At 39.3% G+C, this 18,717-nt stretch overlaps 2 protein-coding genes across 3 annotated transcripts in view; both read left to right on the top strand.

Annotated features, from left to right (window-relative positions):
- Positions 1-15,131, top strand: part of oga (O-GlcNAcase) — a 42,865-nt gene extending 27,734 nt beyond the window's left edge. The window contains exons 13-19 of one of the 2 annotated variants that reach the window (XM_057847748.1): positions 495-548; positions 3,748-3,833; positions 4,858-4,962; positions 5,062-5,153; positions 8,703-8,895; positions 8,970-9,129; positions 13,380-15,131. In XM_057847748.1, coding sequence (XP_057703731.1) covers positions 495-548; positions 3,748-3,833; positions 4,858-4,962; positions 5,062-5,153; positions 8,703-8,895; positions 8,970-9,129; positions 13,380-13,516 — 827 coding nt within the window. In that variant the 3' untranslated portion in view covers positions 13,517-15,131. The remainder of the gene's footprint in view (positions 1-494; positions 549-3,747; positions 3,834-4,857; positions 4,963-5,061; positions 5,154-8,702; positions 8,896-8,969; positions 9,130-13,379) is intronic. The other variant, XM_057847749.1, reaches the window with a different exon arrangement.
- Positions 15,132-15,323: 192 nt separating this feature from the next.
- npm3 (nucleophosmin/nucleoplasmin, 3) overlaps positions 15,324-18,717 on the top strand; it is a 34,124-nt gene continuing 30,730 nt past the window's right edge. The window contains exons 1-2 of the mRNA XM_057847750.1: positions 15,324-15,489; positions 15,730-15,815. Of these exons, the coding sequence (XP_057703733.1) occupies positions 15,417-15,489; positions 15,730-15,815 (159 nt within the window). The 5' untranslated portion in view covers positions 15,324-15,416. The remainder of the gene's footprint in view (positions 15,490-15,729; positions 15,816-18,717) is intronic.

The raw sequence follows: 18,717 nt of genomic DNA on the forward strand, positions 1-18,717 counted from the left end.
ATCTCCTCAAATTGTCGACGCACTCTTCAACCCAGCAAGGCGTTTTAATACAGCTGTTGCCACCACATTCAGAAGTGCGGTATTTCTTCTATACCTGACTATGATCCACTCTGTTACAGTTGAGTAACACTGATTGGCATGAAAAAGAATGTGTTGTAAGTAGTCTGAAGCACCAGCATGGCCTGTAGGTTAATTTCTGTAACGCAGTTTTGTTCACAGGTTTCTGTCATGTATGGTAAAGCTGAGGACTTCAGTACACAGCAGGCAGCAAACCCATGATGGCAAAACCACATTGAAGGCTTTCAAACTTTAATAGTGACTTTTTATGCTCAGATATACATTGTTAAATACTGCATTTTGCACAATTGGCACCCCATCTTGTTGTCTTGCTGGAAGCTGTGCAGCCGGCACTTAGCCACAACCTCCCTGCTTACTGTACTGAGTGCAACTACTAATAATAATTTTCTACTGTTTTCTCCCTTCACTATGTACAGATGGAAGAATCCACAGTACAAGTTTCTACTGCTTTTGGATCGACAGTGGCCGATGTATGTGCAGTGCAGGCGAAACGGATTCATGCATTTCTCTTGAATGCGACTGATAAATTGTGATAGATAAATTGGAGGAAAGGAGGCAGCCCCCTTCCCGGATGAAGTCACATTTTGGCGCAGCGATTTTGAGCTTCGATCGTTAATTCCCAATTGTTCTCTTTTTTTTCCGGCAGCTTCTCTAACTTGTGCTTTTTTTCTGTCAGTAGGCTTGTAGAAGTGGCTCAGACCAGCCAGATGCACCTGCTCAAGGGAATTTACCCTTTGCTTTCAAAGTTAACCCTAGCACTTTAATCCTACTCTTTAGTTGTGATCATTACACTTGTGCGTGCTGTCTGTGCTATATGTTTTGTGGGTGAAATTAGTCTGTAATAATAACATTTGATTAGTTTCACTGCAATCAGTTAAAGAAAGGTCAGCGTTCCCCTCGTGGGTGCATCCGCTTGCTGCGTCGGAAGCGCTTATGGCATCATAATGCGATTTGTAAAGCAGGTGTGCTCCCATTGTCTGGTCACAAGACACGGCCTCTTTTCGAACTGCTGACATACATAATAACTCTGTTCTTCCATTTATTCCATGCTTGGGCTAATCCGTAATTAATATTGAATTGTACCTTAAGAGTTGTGGCTTTGGAATGGTAAGCAGAAAGGACAGATGCGTTGTGGCTCCTCATGGGTCTTCCTAATTTGATGAGTCGTGCGTAAGGCAGATCAGAAGAGAATGTGACTTCACACCGGGTACTCTGACCAGCAGGGACGGCAGCTGAAGCTTACATAGAATACAGTACTTTTGCTGTGTGGTTGGTAGTTTGGCAGCAAGGAAAAGAATCTTTGCATCATGTTAAGAGGGAGTGTGGACGACATAAAAGTTGTGTAGGCCTGTGCAACTGACGTGAAGTTGATATTGCGCTTATCATTGTCACGTAAGCTAAGCCTGGGCGATATGACAAAAAATGTTATTAGGATTGTCATTAGGGTAAAAGTTTTATCGGTCAAAATCATAATTATCAGGATAGTTGCTTCTTTCAAATTTGAAAGCTGAGTTTTGCACCTTAGTGAAAGTTGACAAAACCTGATTCCGCTTTAACCAATATTTAAAGCCAGAACAAAGGTAGACATGGAATCACAAAAAAAATTAAATGACCATAAATAGACAAACTAATTTTAGTTACACAGAGCAACATGTTAAGTGTTTTTTGCATGAAGTCTAAAGGTCGTTTCAAACTAGCGGCAGCCTAGTGTGTAGGGTTCAGCAGCAACCCATTCATTGTGTATGTGGGAGAGGACTTCCCGGCGAAGTGAGCGATGGACGGCAGTTTTGGGTCGAACGGCAAGTTTGAATGAATTTCCGCCGAGAAGCGGGGACCATAATAAAGCTTCGCTCTAATTTCACAGCAGTGCCGTGCTGACGTCAACAACGCATCCAATAGCAGGGGCAGGCGTACTTATACCAGTGTGATCCGGCCTTTTCGGCTCACAAATCATGGCCAACTAAACCTAGATGAATGCGCTTTTTTAAATGTTTCGCGAGCTCTGGAACACTCGAAAAATGACTTATACCTCTCCTTCCTAAGCTAAATGGTACCTTGATGTGCGTTTGTGTGGAAATGTAGTTCACGAACAACAACAAAAACTATTCACCTTCCCACCGAAACTCGTAAAACTCTTTACACAGCTATTATTATGCTCCCAACTACTTGAAATAAAAGAAGTCGCTGCTTTCTTGTGCAACAATGGAAAAATACACGCATTGGTGCTAGGGACTATAGTAAATATGCTTGCCGCTTTTCACGTCCCTAACAGCGTCTACGTCAGGTTATGTGGGTCATCCTGGTTTTCACTTGCCGTGGACCGCTCTTCACACTGGGCTGACGCTAGTGTAGAAAGGACTTTAAAGGTGTCAGACAATATCCACAAAATGAATGGACTAAAGAAAAATTTCGGTTTCAAAGATTTGACAAATAAACAAGACAGCCTTTGCTTTAAAGTTACGAGCCAGAATAATACGTTTTTATTTCTTTAAGCCAGAGGTTCATAACCTGTGGCATAGACTTCATAATGTATTGACGGGGCTGATAAATAGGGGGGCTACATTGTATATAAAAATAATTACCTCAAATCCTCGAACAAATCCCTTCTGAGACAATCCTTCCTGTTTGTATGCGGTACAGCTTTCATACTTTTTCAACAGAAATCCGGTGTTAGATTGTTGTGTGAGTGTGTTTGTGAATAGCTCCTCTTGATGTGGGCGGGCCCCTACTTAAATGCGAGGCGCAGTGCATGACCGAGCTGACCTGTCCATACCATTATGAGTCTATGTCTGTGGTTCGATCGATCCGCAGAGGTTCAGTGGGTAAGTTTAAAGGGTTTGGCGAAGGGCCTTTTTTCGTACACTGACTTAATCTAGGCAAAGAGGGGTTTTAGACCATGTTTTGGACTGGTTTGCCTCCTGTATTTCCATTTATTTCAACTACTAGCTCGCTGTCTAATGAGAACAAAAACTGGTTTGTTCGGTAAAAGGTTGACTTGCACTGGGTATGCGGAAGTACAGCAGACTTGCGGTCAGCGTGGACTCAAATTTTGACCTATTTTAAAGCATACTTGCAAAATGTGACAAAATCTGAAGAATTCGCTTAGTTATTAGCTTTCTACCTTAAATAGATCAGATTTAGTGTTTTTTAAATTTTTTATTATTGCTTTCTTTATCTAATTTGAAGTATTCGGTGAATACACATTTGAAACTCCTGAGGTTTGGTACCATTAGCAAGGTTAAGAACCATTGCTTTAAAGGTGTAATGCTGCTCTGTGATTGGTCACAATAAATTTCCCTCCTGTACTGAATACCCTCTCAGAGCTCGCGTTAACGTCGCATCCGCACCCTCTAGTGTTCGGGTGGTGTAATAAGTTTAAATCGATCGAATTTTATCGAACGTTTTTAATATTTCTGTTGACAAAAATTAGATGACGATAATTTTTGTTATCATTTTATCGCCCAGGGTTAATGTAAGCTTTAGTTGCTGATCCCCTTTAAATTTAAAATGATTCAAAGAGGCGCTACTGTTCATTTTCAATGCTTGAATTCCAATTGAATCATGCTCTTAAAAACCGATAACTGCCATTCCTTCCTCCCCGCTATTTTCATTTGTGTGCAAGAGCCACATGCTATGGTAACACTCTCCGCTTGGCTCTGCTCCTAACAGGGTGTCGTAGTCAGTCATCAGCACAATTCCCTAAAGGAGACCAAGAACCATGGGCCTTTAGGGGAGGTCTAGCAGGAGAGTTCCAGGTATCTAATTCACCGATTTTGTCGCAATCAAATGGAAACGAAAAAGTTGTAAGCAAAGACGACAATGGTCGAAGTGTGAAGGAATGAAGGTATTTGGTCTGTCAAAGGTGAGCTGATTGTTAAGCAGAGTGGAATTGAACCCCCTTCACCTTTTCTGAAGGTTTATTTCTTTGATCATTATGTGAAACTCAATTGTAAGTTGCTCTTGCCAGTTGTTATTTTTGATCCATTTGGATTTCTTTCAGCAAGTGCCCAAGGAGATGCTGCTCTTCCCTTAGCGCAGGCGGCGCATGCGAGCACTGCTAGCGCTTTTACCTTTTATTTTCATGACATCTCATTTCTTTGCAGGAAGCGCACAAATTCCCTCGCCAGTTCTTTACAAGCGCCCGCGTAAGCATCGCAGCGCGAGCGAGTGCGCATGCTCATTTGCAATGGAGAGAAAATTCCAGGATAAAAAACAAGCGTTCGAATTAAATCAACATACAACCTTGGAGAGGAATTCCAAGTGGCATCTGGCATACAATTGACCGACTCACCTGTCTTGAATGCTTGAGACATGTTTTTGTCCCTCCCTGGAGTTCTCTCAGCGCAAGCTTCATTACTTTTTCTCAACAGGAGGGTTGCGCAGCGAAATATTGCGATGCCTTACTCAAGGGAAAGGAGCATCTCCTTTAGCAAGTAAAACCTTGGTCAGACCAAAAGAGCCCCCTGTTTTGTTTTGCTGTATATTTTAAGCAAACACGTGGTTGGTTGTTGCGCCATGCTCCAAAAGTAATGATGACAATGTGGTGATGTTTGCTCTGTTAGCCCACTGTCAGATCAACAAGGAATGGCACTTGCTTCTTTTGTATTATATGTAGATATTTATTAAAAATATCTTTCTTGAGCAGTAGCCTTTATCTTCCACATCCTTTTGGTTTAACAGTGGTTTCAGTGTAGCAAATGAGTAGCAAGGCGTTCTACCAATGCCTCCAACTGTCCCCTGTTTGAAGGAAACTGAATCACTTTCTTTTGACATTCACAGAGATTATTGCCAATTGATGGGGCAAACGATCTTTTCTACCAGCCTCCACCCTCACTGCCAACCTCCAAAATCTATTCAATAAGGCCGTATTTTGCCAAAGATGAGGTGAGATCTTTTAAAATGTCTGCCCTTGGTTGTTGCTCGTCTTCCCTGCTTCAGAGGCCATCATCTAAAGTAAGGTCCATGTGTCTTTTTTTTTGGCAGGCTTCTGTGTATAAAATCTGTAAAGAAATGTACTATGAAGGAATGGAGGATGCACCTTTCTCTGAGCAGGAATCTGACCTCATTGGTGATAAGTACGACTCATTTTTATTTGAGGATTCACCATTAGTAGTCAGAAGACCAGTGTAGCTTCCTAGATCAGTGTTTCTCAATTATTTTCTGTGACCCCCACGCACTTCCAGGAAGACGTAAATGTTTTTCGTGCCCCTCCAAACTCTCTGCCACCACTGGAAATAGTATCATCTTTCTATAAAATTATTAGCGTATTTTTCGGACTATAAGTGGCACCTGAGTATAAGTCGTACCGACCATAAAATGCCCAACGAAGAAGAAAAAAACATATAAGTCGCACCGCAGAGTAAGCTGCATTTGTGGGAGAAATTTACTTGATAAAATCCAACACATAGATATGTCATCTTGAAAGGCAATTTAAAATAAAAATACAATGTAGAAAAACATGGTGAATAAGTGTACAGTATGTTTTTGTTACATGATGCATGAACAACAAAATGCGAACGTGGCCGGTATGGTAACGTAACATAGCTATTAAGAGTTATTCAGATAACTATAGCATAAAGAACATGCTAACAAGTTTACCAAACCATCAGTGTAACCCCAAAACACCAAAATAACATGTGAAATGATATAATAATGTGTTAATAATTTCACACATAAGTCGCTCCAGAGTATAGGTCACACCCCCAGCAAAACTATGAAAAAAAACTGCGACTTCTAACAGCTCTGCATAATATTTTATCCTTTTTTATATTAAAGGGGAATACAATAACGTATAACTTTATTAAAATTGTTTTGTTTGTAACAGAAAAGACTTAAAGCAACACGAGGTAACTTTTCACATTTGTGATTTGTCGACTGACAACTGCTGGCCAAAAGTATTGGTACCACTGCAATTCTGTTAGATAAAACTCAATTTCTCCCAGAAAATGATTGCAATTACAAATGGTTTGGTAGTAATATATTCCTTTATTTTGCTTGCAATGAAAAAACACAAAAGAGAATAGGAAAAAAATTAAATCATTTTACACAAAACTCAAAAAAAGTATTGGCACCTTTTGAAAAATCATGTGATGCTTCTATAATTTTTGTAATTAACAGCACCTTTTACTTACCTATGGCACATAACAGGTGGTGGCAATGACTAAATCACACTTGCAGCCAGTTGAAATGGATTAAAGTTGACTCAACCTCTGTCCTTTTGTGTACCACATTGAGCAAAGAGAAAAATCTGAGGACTTCAGAAGCAAAATTGTGAGGAAGCATGGGCAATCTCAAGGCTACAAGTCCATCTCCAAAGACCTGAATGTTCCTGTGTCTACCGTGCGCCGTGTCATCAATAAGTGTAAAGCCCATGGCACTGTGGCTAATCTCCCTTGATGTGAACGGAAAAGAAAAATTGACGAGAGATTTCAACGAAAGATTGTGCCGATGGTGGATAAAGAACCTCAACTAACATCGAAACAAGTTCAAGCTGTCCTGCAATCCGAGGGTTCAACAGTGTCAACCCGTACTATCCGTCGGCGTCTGAATGAAAAGGGACTCTATGGTAGGTTACCCAGGAAGACACCACTTCTGACCCAGAGCCATAATAAAGCCAAGCTGGAGTTTGCCAAAAACTTACTTGGAAAGCCAAAAACATTTGGAAGAATGTTCTCTGGTCAGATGAGACAGAAGTAGAGCTTTTGGTGAAAAGGCATCAACATGGAGTTTACAGGAGAAAAACAAAGCTTTCAAAGAGATTCCCACAGTCAAACATGACGGAGGTTCCCTGATGTTTTGGGGTTGCTTTGCTACCTCTGGCACTGGACTGCTTGACTGTGTGCATGGCATTATGAAGTCTTAAGACTACCAAAAAATTTTGCAGCATAATGTAGGACCCAGTGTGAGAAAGCTGGGTCTCCCTCAAAGGTCATGGGTCATCAAGCAAGACAATGACCGAAAACACACTTCAAAAAGCAGTGAAAAATGGTTTGAGAGAAAGCACTGGAGACTTTTAAAGTGGCCAGCAATGAGTCCAGGCCTGAATCTCATAGAACACCTGTGGAGAGATCTGAAAATGGCAGTTTGGAGAAGGCACCCTTCAAACCTCAGAGACCTGGAGCAGTTGGCCAAAGAAGAATGGTCTAAAATTCTAGCAGAGCATTGTAAGAAACTCATTGATGGTTGTTCGCAGTTATTTCGTCTAAAGGTTGCGCTACCAAGTATTAGGCTGAGGGTGCCAATATTTTTGTCTGGCCCACTTTTGGAGTTTTGTGTAAAATGATAATGATTTAATTTTGTTTTTCATTATCTCTTATGCTTTTTCATTGCAAACAAAATAAACAAAGATATTACTACCAAAGCATTTGGAGTTGCAATCATTTTCTGAGAGAAATTGAGCATTATCTGACAGAATTGCAGGGGTGCCAGTACTTTTGGCGAGCAGTGTATATGTTAAATTCAGACATATAAAAGCCACATGCCAGACAATTAAAAAAATATTTATTTTATATGTCCGAATCCCTCGCGTTTATAAGCATAAAGTCAACGAGGGAAGTGACCACAAGCAGTCACGTAAACAGCTGGTCGCAACTGGGTAGCCATACTGCGCATGTGCCATAAAGTTCTTCTTGCCTCAACCTACTTTACAAAATGTGCAGTACACATTCCTTCACCCTTACGATCTTTACATCAACTTTGTCATTCAATAATTTAAAAAGGGCTTTCCTTACACACCTAACTGGCTTCCTCCAGCCTCACCCCAATCAAACCCTTCAGAGAGCATTCATGCTGTTAAAATAAACCCAAAACTTTATTTAAACCTTACAAACTTGGTTATAACATACAAAGTTTTTCAGATATCTGTAGCTAAACTAGCCTTTTTATTTAGTCTTTGATATGTTATATTTAAGAAACAATGTTATTGTAAAATTGAACGAAGGCTTCAGTGTCCTATATTTGCATATGTGAGTATAGTTTGAGTTTATATTCTACACATGTACATTAAAACTGTTTCAACATTTGAATGCATTGTGTTTACTTCTAGCTACAGCATAATCATTGGATGGTTTCAACAAAAAAAATTATCACCCAAAAAAAAAAAAGAATGATAAATGTAAATTTACTGTTTAATCTATCACGTGCATATCTATACCTCCCGTCATCCCTTGAGAGAAAATGGCGTCGGTTCGCGCACGCACAGTAGCCATCCGTCGCGATCGGTAATGACACTCGTCTTAGCGCTTCATATCTCTAGTGCTCTTTGCTGTGTGCTCTTGTTTGGTTCAAAAATACTGCACACTGAAAACGAGAGCACCACTGCCAACCACTGAGTCGCTGTGCAGTTACACTTCTAGTAGGACAAAAAATTATGTTCCCCGAGGTCACATGCGCCACTCCTGGCATCACTCTGCGCCCCCACCCCCGCAGCCCAATATTTGCGAAGTAATGTCCTTGATGGAAGTATTGTTTGCCACACACACACACACTTGTTTTTATTCTATTTAAAAGATCTAATTGCATTGTTTTTAACATTTTCTTTGACTAAAATGAATTTGAGTGGTGATTTTGACATATTGTTGCGTGAATTGGATTTAATGTGTAAAATGTGTAATGTGTTTTGGCAGAATGGTTGGTGGTCTTCTGTCTCTGAGCCCTGACTACGGCTTTGTGCTGGAGGATGATGAGGGCATCTGCGGATACGCGCTGGGCACCGTGGACGTCAAGCCCTTTATCAAGAAATGCGAGATGAGCTGGATTCCTTTCATGCAAGAGAAGTACCACAAACCCGATGGTCAAAAGGACCTCACAGAGGCCGAGGTAACTCCTTCACTCTGTCATCGTCCTATTGATATGACACTCAGTCGCTAACTCTTCCACCCTTGTTTCCGTAGAAGATGATTTTGAGTTTCCACGAGGAAGAGGAGGGCCTTCCGGAATCTTTTCTGTCCAACTTCCCCTCCCTCATCAAGGTTGACATTCATGCCAAGGTCACTGATCCCAGTGTGGCCAAAAGTATGATGGGATGTCTCTTATCTTCCCTCAAGGCTAACGGTAGGTCTAGCTTCAATACACACTAGGGCTGCAACTAATGATTATTTTTATAATTGATTCATCGAACGATGAATTTAACGATTAATCGAATCATCGGATGTATGTCATTTTTTTTCAATTACCATCACAATTTAACTTGAAGTTGTTTTAGGCATGTTGTAAGTAACAATGAAGACAAATTGGATTACTATTTCCTTCGGAAATAATATTTTATTACAGCTTCGTGACTTAACTGTCTACAACTGTATAAAGGTTCTAAGTATAAAACAAATTCTCCGTACACAAATCAGACAAAAGTCATGTTCATTCAATTAAAAAAAGAAAAAAGTGCTGCTGATATAAATTGTGTCAATGACTCAGTTATTTTCTTTAAACAAACAATAATCAAATAAGGAAGACGCAGACTAGGAGTGGGAACCTCAGGGCACCTCACAATAAGATTTACGATACAAGGCTCACGATAACGATTATCTCACAATATCACGATACAACAATTATCGATATGTTGGTCAGAAATTTTATCCATGATATTCTACGATACAACTGTTGAAACAAGAAAAAAAAAAAAAAAAAAAGATATTTCAAAATAGAAAAAATACTGTTTAAGTCATTTATTAAAAAGTGACGCCTTTTCCGTGCAACATTGCTGTAAAATATAAATCTACTGCAAATTGTGTACCTACACATTTAGAGGAAACAAACCACAACCACTGATATCTCTTGGAGAGATCATGATGAATCGCACCCTTAATTTCTTTAAAGTTTTTAATCTTTTTGGGGAAAAAATTTACAGTGCTGTAGGTGTCAGCAGTTGAGCTTGGAGTGGGGCAATGATAAAATTGGTGGGTCTTTTCTTCATATATGACCTTTGTTGCCAAAAGCATTGGTTTGAACACTTCCACCATCTGCTTCAGCATTTGAGATGTCGGACTCAGTCACATTCTTCCTCACTTTAAAAACAAAAAAATAAAACAAAATATTTGCTACTTAATAGTTTTTGAGCTGAAATCCTGATTTTTTGTGTGAGTTGGAAGTATTGAGTGAATTTAAAGAATATGAATTGAATGTATAAAAATTAAAAATTGAATAATTACCAATTTTTAACATGTAGGCGACATTAATTATCATGCACGCCACCTTATATATCTTGGAAGCTATTCAAACCATTTTTATAGCTTATTGTATCAAAATGGCAGTAATAACAGTTTGTATAGTAAACTAGATGGAAAGTGGTTCTCAAATAATATCAAATAAGTCAGTAAATTCATGTAGGCTTGTTCGATATTCATTTTCATCCAGTTTAGGGTCCTGGTTTATTTTATATCATTCAACACCAAATGGCATCAAAATAATACATGTAAATTAAAAAATCAATTACATTGCAAAACGTTCTTACCTCAAGTAATGAAAGCGAAGCCGTGAAGAAATCCGGTATCCACTTCGTCACCAGCTGCCAGTGAACCTTACTTTTGTTAGACAATTCTTGCATACAGCAAAGTCCTTGTTCACCTTACTTCCTTTCTTGTTGGTGTAAAATCTAAAGTGTGTCCACATGTGTGATTTGTAGCAATATTTTTCTCACTTTTTCCTCCACCGTTCCCACAAAGCTTTTTTATTTTTTTCAACCCACTTGGAGCTTCCTCTCTTCTTCTCTAGACGACTTGTGCGCACTTTACCTTCATCGCCACTCTTGAGCGCCCCTCGTGGACTGCCAAGGAATTGCTCAGCAAACATTGAGCAGTTTACAGCATCCATACTGCATTTTATGGCCAATATGTCAAATAAAAGTATCGATACTTGGCAAGCGCATATCGATAACCGATCGGGTTGCAAGATATTGCGATATATCGCTGTATCGAGATATTGTCACACTCTTAACGCAGACTGTAATGAATGTTTTTTTAAGTTATTTATAAATACAATCAAAATCCAATTTCAAAGCACACTCTCTTGTATGACATTTTACAGTTTGAATGGAAGTTTGTGTTGAAAGGAGACTCTAACCTGTTATATGAATACTAATATTAGGGCTGCAGCTATCGATTATTTTAGTAGTCTATTGACCTATCAACTAGTTAGAGTAATCGGATTAGGAACATTTAATGCGTTGCAAAAAAATTTAGGATAACACAAAGAAAACAAAGGCTTGCTAAGATTGCACTTTCAAAAGACCATCAAATTCAAATACAAAAAAAAATTCCGGAGTGTTTCTTAAAGCTATGCATAATTGCACTTGCATTTAAAAATGAATTAAAATACCTGAGTTTAGCCTCAAACGGTATAAAAGAAATTTTTTAAATGAGAATTTACGCACAACAAAAGAATTGCATAGCAAAAGTCCGCTAGCTTAAGTGCTATAAAATGCTTACGCTGTTTTACAACACTCTTACCAAATTGTTCCAACACATATTCCCACAAAAAAACGGCCAAAGATACCTATAAACTAAACTATGGATGCATTACATTAGCTCAAACAAAAACTTACCTTGTGTTGTCTTAAAAGGGGGCAGCTGGATTCAGCCATGTAAATTGTTAAGTCATATCCATGGTTTTTACTAGAGGGCAGTGTATCCACCGAAAGCAATAAAACTAAATGCAAACACTTTCAAAACAAACCATTACAATGGCACTCTGATTAAACCAATAGTTGAGGCAACAAAATTTGATTCGAAGCTTTTTTTATAATCGAATTACTACAGTTAATTGATTAGTCGTTGCAGCACAAATATACAAAAGAAGAAATTAGGCAACTTTAGTATCTAACAATAATTCAAGTGTTAATATACTTCTCCATAACACAAAACAAACGGACACTTAAGACACTGATTAGCATCATCGCTAACTAGCCTAGCACTCTGTGCTAAGTAGTAAAATCAACAAAGAATACAAACAATACAATTGGCTTCATTTACTCACCTCTGACAGAGGCACACTGGATCGAACAACATAAAAGACAATCTAAGTCTCGACACTTCATAAAGTTATTGATTCAGCAACCCAACCTGAGTGTAGCAGTAAACTCTCTTACTTGCTCTAATCACTGGCATGTGCACGCAGCCTCGCATTACACACACTGACACACAAGGACCCAAACGGGACTGCTCATAGCTGCTGGCAAAAATGAATTATCGGCAACTAATTTATTAATCGAATTACTTAATTAGTTGTTGCAGCCTTAATGCACACTACACACAAAAAGTTTGTAATTTTTGGATTCCTGGGAGAATTTTCGAAAATCCTCTAAATATGATAAAATAAAATAATCCTTTATGATCCCTTAACCCTTTCGTGCGCATTTTTTTTAAAAACCCTTAACAAGTACCATAGACTTGATAATGTATTGATGGGGCACGAGGCACAGGGCCGATAAATAGGGGGCCTGCATTGTTGGAAAAGCAGTCAAAGTTGACTAAGTGGAATCACAGACAAAGAGCTTTTTTGTTGTTGAAAATTCTTGTGAATAAACGCTAAAATACCTGAATTCTTTAAAGGTGTGGACGTAAAACAGTCTTGATTCTTAGTTAAAAGCAAAAAACATGCAGTTAGCATTTATTTTACGTAAATATGGTGATGTACAATGCTAGTCTGTTAGTAAAATGTAGCTAGCGGCCGCCTTATTTGAACAGAGCTTTTCCGATGAAATTCTTGTCAATAAATGCTTTAATCCCCAAATTCTTTATAGATATGGACGTAAAACAGTCTGGATTCTTGGTTAAAAGCAAAAAGAAAAAAGAAAAAAAGAAAAACGTGCAGTTAGCATTTATTTTACATAAATATGTCAAAGTACAGTGTTTGTCTGTTAGTCAATGTAGCTAGCGGCCGCCATATGTAAACAGAGCTTTTCCGGTGAAAATTCTTGTGAATAAATGCTGAAATCCCCAAATTTTTTATAGATATGGACGCAAAACAGTCTCGATTCTTGGTTAAATGCAAAAAAAAAGTGCAGTCAGCATTTATTTTACGTAAATATTGCCAACTATGATGCCAATGCAGTAGCTGCTAATTTCTCCCATGGATTTTTTTCACAATGTTTCAAAATGCATTTATGGTATGAAAAATATAGCCCCAACTTGAATGCGAGGCACAGTGCATGATTAATCTGACCCATCAATACCATTATGAAGTCTATGCGAGTTCTCATTTAACTCATTGGCTGTGATTAACGGCGCTAGACTTCCAATCTACTTTGACTGGGAGAAGCAACTGAACGTTTGTTCACGCTCTGATTTTCTTTTGTATGTTATGTCCAGGCTCCCAAGGTGCTTTCTGCAAGGTGCGCCAGACTGACAAGAGAATGTTGGACTTCTATAGTAAGCTTGGGTGCTTCGAGGTGGCCAAGATGGAGGGCTTTCCCAAAGATGTCATCATAATGGGACGAAGCTTATGAGTCAAGCAGACTAAGGAAAGTGCAAGCTCCAGTCAACACTGAACCTTCAAGGAGACACACATTCTATGATGGTTTATAATAGTACGTGACTGCCTATGCTAGCAGGGACACATGTTTTTTTAATTTGTTCTAAGCATGTGTGAATCCCTGCTTTTGAATGAGCTGATTAGGAGCCAGCATGGCCAAATTGTAATCAGTGGTGATGAATCAGCATTGAAGAGTAGAGGTGCGTTTGTTATGCCTGAAGCCTAAACACGTGTCCACCTCCAGGGAGAATTGACATCTTTATTAGCCGCCTTGTTTTGCTGAATTGATCCAGCAGCCATTATGTAGATATGACATACATGACGTTGCCTAAAGTGTCTGATCACACACACGCACCCTGAGCTGTGAAACGAGTGCAGCACATATGTACAAAATGTCACATTACAACGGCCTCATCATGAAGCACAGTTCATTTTTTCTTTGTATAGGAAAAGGTTGCGCTGAATCAAAACCGCGCAATTTGAATGGGTAGTTTACGTTCGACGCATTAAAGAAGTGCCCATTATTGCTCAATGATCCACGCAACACCCCAGTGACCATTTTGCCTTTTGGTTCTTTTGCCTTTGATTGTTCAGATTTCGGTTTCTAATAGACCTCAGTGTCATTTTTTTTTTTCACCATTTTGTTACGATAAGGTTTGTTGGTTTGGGATAATCTTGCATCACAACTCATTTATGTGAAATGATTAGTGCATTAGTGTATTTTTCTCCTCTTCCATCAGTTTACCGATCTAAATCAGGGTTGGGGAACCTTTTTCACGGCCAAAAGGCCTCTTCTAAAGTTCATATTTACTGTGGGACCAAAAATCTGTACAATACTGATCCCTTTTTTTGTGGGAAAATGATTTATGTGCAGCTGTTTTTAGGAATGACTGCACTGTTTCTTTCCAACACCTTTATGAGCACGTGCTGGCATGTTAACTGAGCTGTGGAATATTTCAAACTACGTTATGAAATATTTTTCTATCCAGTTTTGCCTTTCTGAGCATGCTTTTTTATCTGTAATTCCGCACTGTACCACCAACCTCTTGTTCCCGCTTGTCACCAAATGGTCTTTTTGGGGGGTGTAATTCATGTTGAATGTTTTGCTTTCTAATGCATTTTCCACCTTTTATTGTAAAAACATATACAGTATAGTGAACAAACAAGCACTTTGGTCAACATGTTCTGTTGCTCTTCAGCCAGACCTAGTGTTCATTTAGAACCTCATTGGAAGGCACATAAAGAAGATGCATGTCACTCACCTCTGTGAGCGTGATAATGTAAACAAATATTAAACGCTGTCAAACATGTTATTCAGTATCCTTTACTGAAATTGTGTCAATTTATTTTTGGCCCGATGTCAAAGAAAATGTGGTCTGAGCTTAAATTCCTCCACAGGTGAAACATGAACAGTGATGGGCTCTGACTGAGTGAAAGTGTTCATATTGTAAATTTTCATTTATGCAAGTTTTGGGGCAGTTTACATGTAAAATTTGTAAGTGCATTAAGTTGACAATAAAGCGTTCTAAATGATCAAGTTGTGCGCCACGGCCAATTTAATTGCAATGCAACCCTACCTACCATCTTCATTGAATGATGAAAAAATATTTACTTGCAAATAATAAAAGTGCTGCGAGATTTGAGCTCATGAAAAGCATTTTATGGCATTAAAGTCTGCTGTTTTTCACTCGTATTAGTACGCTTCCTTTAATCGACGTATACGGAGTTAAGAACAGAGGTAGCGCGCTTTGATTACGTCACCATCGCGTTTTCGTTCTGCGACGTTGCCTTTATTTATTTATTTTTTTTATTCCCGCGGATGATATAGTTGGACTCCAACGTGTTAGCAGCAAAACTTACTTTCACACGGCATTATGTCTTTCACAGACGACGAATCGTTTGATGTCGACTTGGCGAGCCAAACAAAGCTGGAGAGCTTCCTGTTCAGTAAGAAGTTTAAAATATTTTAAAATGAAACGAAACTCCGTTTGAGAGCTTACACGTGGGTTTGGAAAATGGGTAGCCAATACCGCTTTGTGAAACTCCACTAAATGCCGAAGAGCTTCCTTGGATAAAATATTTTAGTTCTGTATACCTTGCATTGTATGATTGTTGTGTTAGCTGAATGATGTGAATAAACCAAACTGTCGTGAGGCTATGTATTACATTGCTGTGCGTGTTTCGTAGGTTGCGAGCTTTCCTCCAAAGTTCCTTTTTACTGCTTCCAAGGAGATGAGGACGACGACATGGAGCACTTCGTTGAGCTCAGAACGGTACACTAAACTTGACATTATGTGCAAGACAGGTTTTAAAACCTTCAGAGCTGAAAACGTTCTTTGTCCCATTCCGAACCTATGGAAATTAGGTGACGAGTGGTCGACGTTACAAGTGTTTTAGGCTGTCATTAGCAACTCCTTGAACCCTTGTGTGCTGGTTTTTTTTTTTTTTTTTTTTTTTTTTTTTTTTTTTTTTTTTTTGCGACACATAGGAAAAAACGTTCCATTTTGGAACGTTGCTTTGTACGTATGGCTGGGCGATATGGCCTTAAGCACGTATCGCGGTAAATTGAGCAGATTTGCCTCGATAACGATAAATGACGATACATTCGCCCAAGCGGACTGTTATATAATTTGAAAATCTGATTCAATGCATGAAATACAGATTAACAGTTTCTTGTTGAGTTATTTACCAGCTTTCAATTTAATATGTTTAACAATCGTACATGCAGTCTAAACATTAAGTATACAAAAATTTATTGTAAACAATAAGAATTCAAGTATGAACATTTATAACAGCTTGTATGGCTTGAACAATGTACATTGCCATAATCAATATGCCTGTGCAAACATGTCATTGTAATACAAATGACTTACAGCTTGAACAGTACACTTCAAAAAGACAACTTATCGTTAATGGCTGCTGTGACATATTTACTTAACACAAGTGTTTACTTAAAGTTTCAGTTTTTTTTTTCCCCCCTGTGCGTTTTTTAATACATGCAAGCACACATGAACCCCCACACAGACACACACACACATTAAAGCTGCATTGAACTAATGACACAGAATTAAGCACATACAGAAAAATAGCTGGGGTCATTAAACATATTAAAATGTTCACTGTTGGATTGTACTTTATGCTGAATGCTTTACTATCACAACACCCATCAGAAATCACACATAGACAGAGATACACAATAACGTGACATACTAATTGCTAGATGCAGTCCGTGCCCAATCCACTCATTAATTTCAGCTGTTTCGCCAAGGTTAGAGCCGCTATCCGCTCAATGCTTTGAAGTGTAATATCAAAGTCATTTCTGATTTTTTTTTTTTTTTACTTGCGACCACTCAAAATGTTCAGTGGCATCAGACCTCCCATCACGTTTATTTGTGGCGTTAGCCGCTAGCGTTAGCCTGTGGCTTGGCTACTAGTAGAAAGCATTGAAACCGTCCTCTTTGGAAAAGGTGAGAACAAGGGATGACAGCGGGTGAAAGCCTGTCTGGATGCCGCCAAGAGTCTATTTAATGTTGGGTGAAAGTTTGGCGAACCTCCCTTAAGCCACACTCCATCACGTTTGCTTGTAGCGTTAGCCGCTAGCGTTAGCTACAGGGCTCTTGTTTGTTTGGCTTCCTGATAACCATGTGACTCCATACGTAAGCACACTTTCTGCTTTCTTAAAGGGGAATGAACATTGCCGAACAAGTCAGAGTCAAAGCGGGATGAAAAGACTATATATTATCTATATTTTCTTGTTTTATTAAATTACCAAATTTACCGTCATGGTCAAAATTACGTCGGTCATTGTGAAGAATTTCGGTGCCGGTAAATTTTCGGTTTACCGCCCTGCTCTACTTTGTAGTGTAATATCAAAGTCATTTCTGAATATTTTTTTACTTGCGACTAGCGGTGCAACGGTTTGCGGTTCAAAGCCGAACCGTACGGTTCGCCCTGTACGGTTCAATACGCCTTTATGAACCGCGCCTTTTCGGTTTTGCAATTAATGTATTCCGAACGCTTGTGAAATGAATTGATCGAACTCTGGTGCCTATGTGTGACGTGAAGCACCGCTGTGGACAAATTCCCGCCCCGCAAGTAAATGTCAGACCGCTGTCAAGCACCTGTGTAATAGAAGCCGTGTAACGCCCTCTCTCGCTTACGAGCGAAGTGAAAGTGAAACAAGAAAGAAAACAAATAGCTATGGCGAGCGGAGGAGTGGAGACCGAATTTTGAGGAAGCACCGGCTTCTTTCAAATCTGCGGTGTGGCAACATTTTGGTTTCCCCGTGGTCTACAATGCGGAGGGAGAGAAAATATTGAAAGGAAAAAAATTGCAAGCATTGCTCAGCGCTTGTTCCCCATGCTAATGGCAACACTTTTATAGCATGACTCCGGCACCTCAGCCTGCATCACCCACAGATATCACTTTCTCAGGGTAGGACAACCCCAAAGATGACACCAGTGAAAACACGCGGGTTTCCTTAATTTATTTGCAACGCTTGACCCGCGTTACATTGTTCCCTCGCGGACATATTTCTCCAGCAACGTAATCCACGACATTTATGAAATGGCACGCAAAGCCATTGAAGATGATTTTGCTAAAGCACATAGTTACGCCCTGAGCACTGATAGTTGGAAGTTGGACGTCCCGTGCTACAGAGTGCTACTACCTAACTGTGACGGTCCACTATAATTCATACCTGTCAAATGGTACGGTCTCGTCATAATTCGTACAAGTGAGCACTCATTTTTAAATGTGTACGCCGTACGTTACGTTCAAAATCTGCACGGTTTTCGTGCATTACGTTTTTTTTTTCATCCGTTTGGATTTGGTCACCGTTTCTGCAATGAGACAATGCGTTGGTGGAATGACGCGAGAAAAGTCAGAGACTCTGAGAGGGAAGAGTGTTTGTTGAGACGCTGTAGCAAACGCGATGCTAGGCTAGGTGGCTCCAATATTACCTGACTTAGCCGACAACATACAATCTACGCCTAGATATCTCATGCATATAGAACTACATGCGAAATAACAGACTCGGTAGCGTTAGTAAACAGCCGCCATTTTAGAGCAGTAAACTTCTCAGAAAGGCTCTGGTGTAGTAAACCTTACGAGCGAACCGAAGCAACTTTTTATCTAAAATACTCCTAAATTGGCAAAATCTTGACTTGAGTCTGT

The sequence above is a fragment of the Corythoichthys intestinalis genome, chromosome 10 (assembly GCF_030265065.1).
Source record: "Corythoichthys intestinalis isolate RoL2023-P3 chromosome 10, ASM3026506v1, whole genome shotgun sequence".
NCBI classification, from domain to species: Eukaryota; Metazoa; Chordata; class Actinopteri; order Syngnathiformes; family Syngnathidae; genus Corythoichthys; species Corythoichthys intestinalis.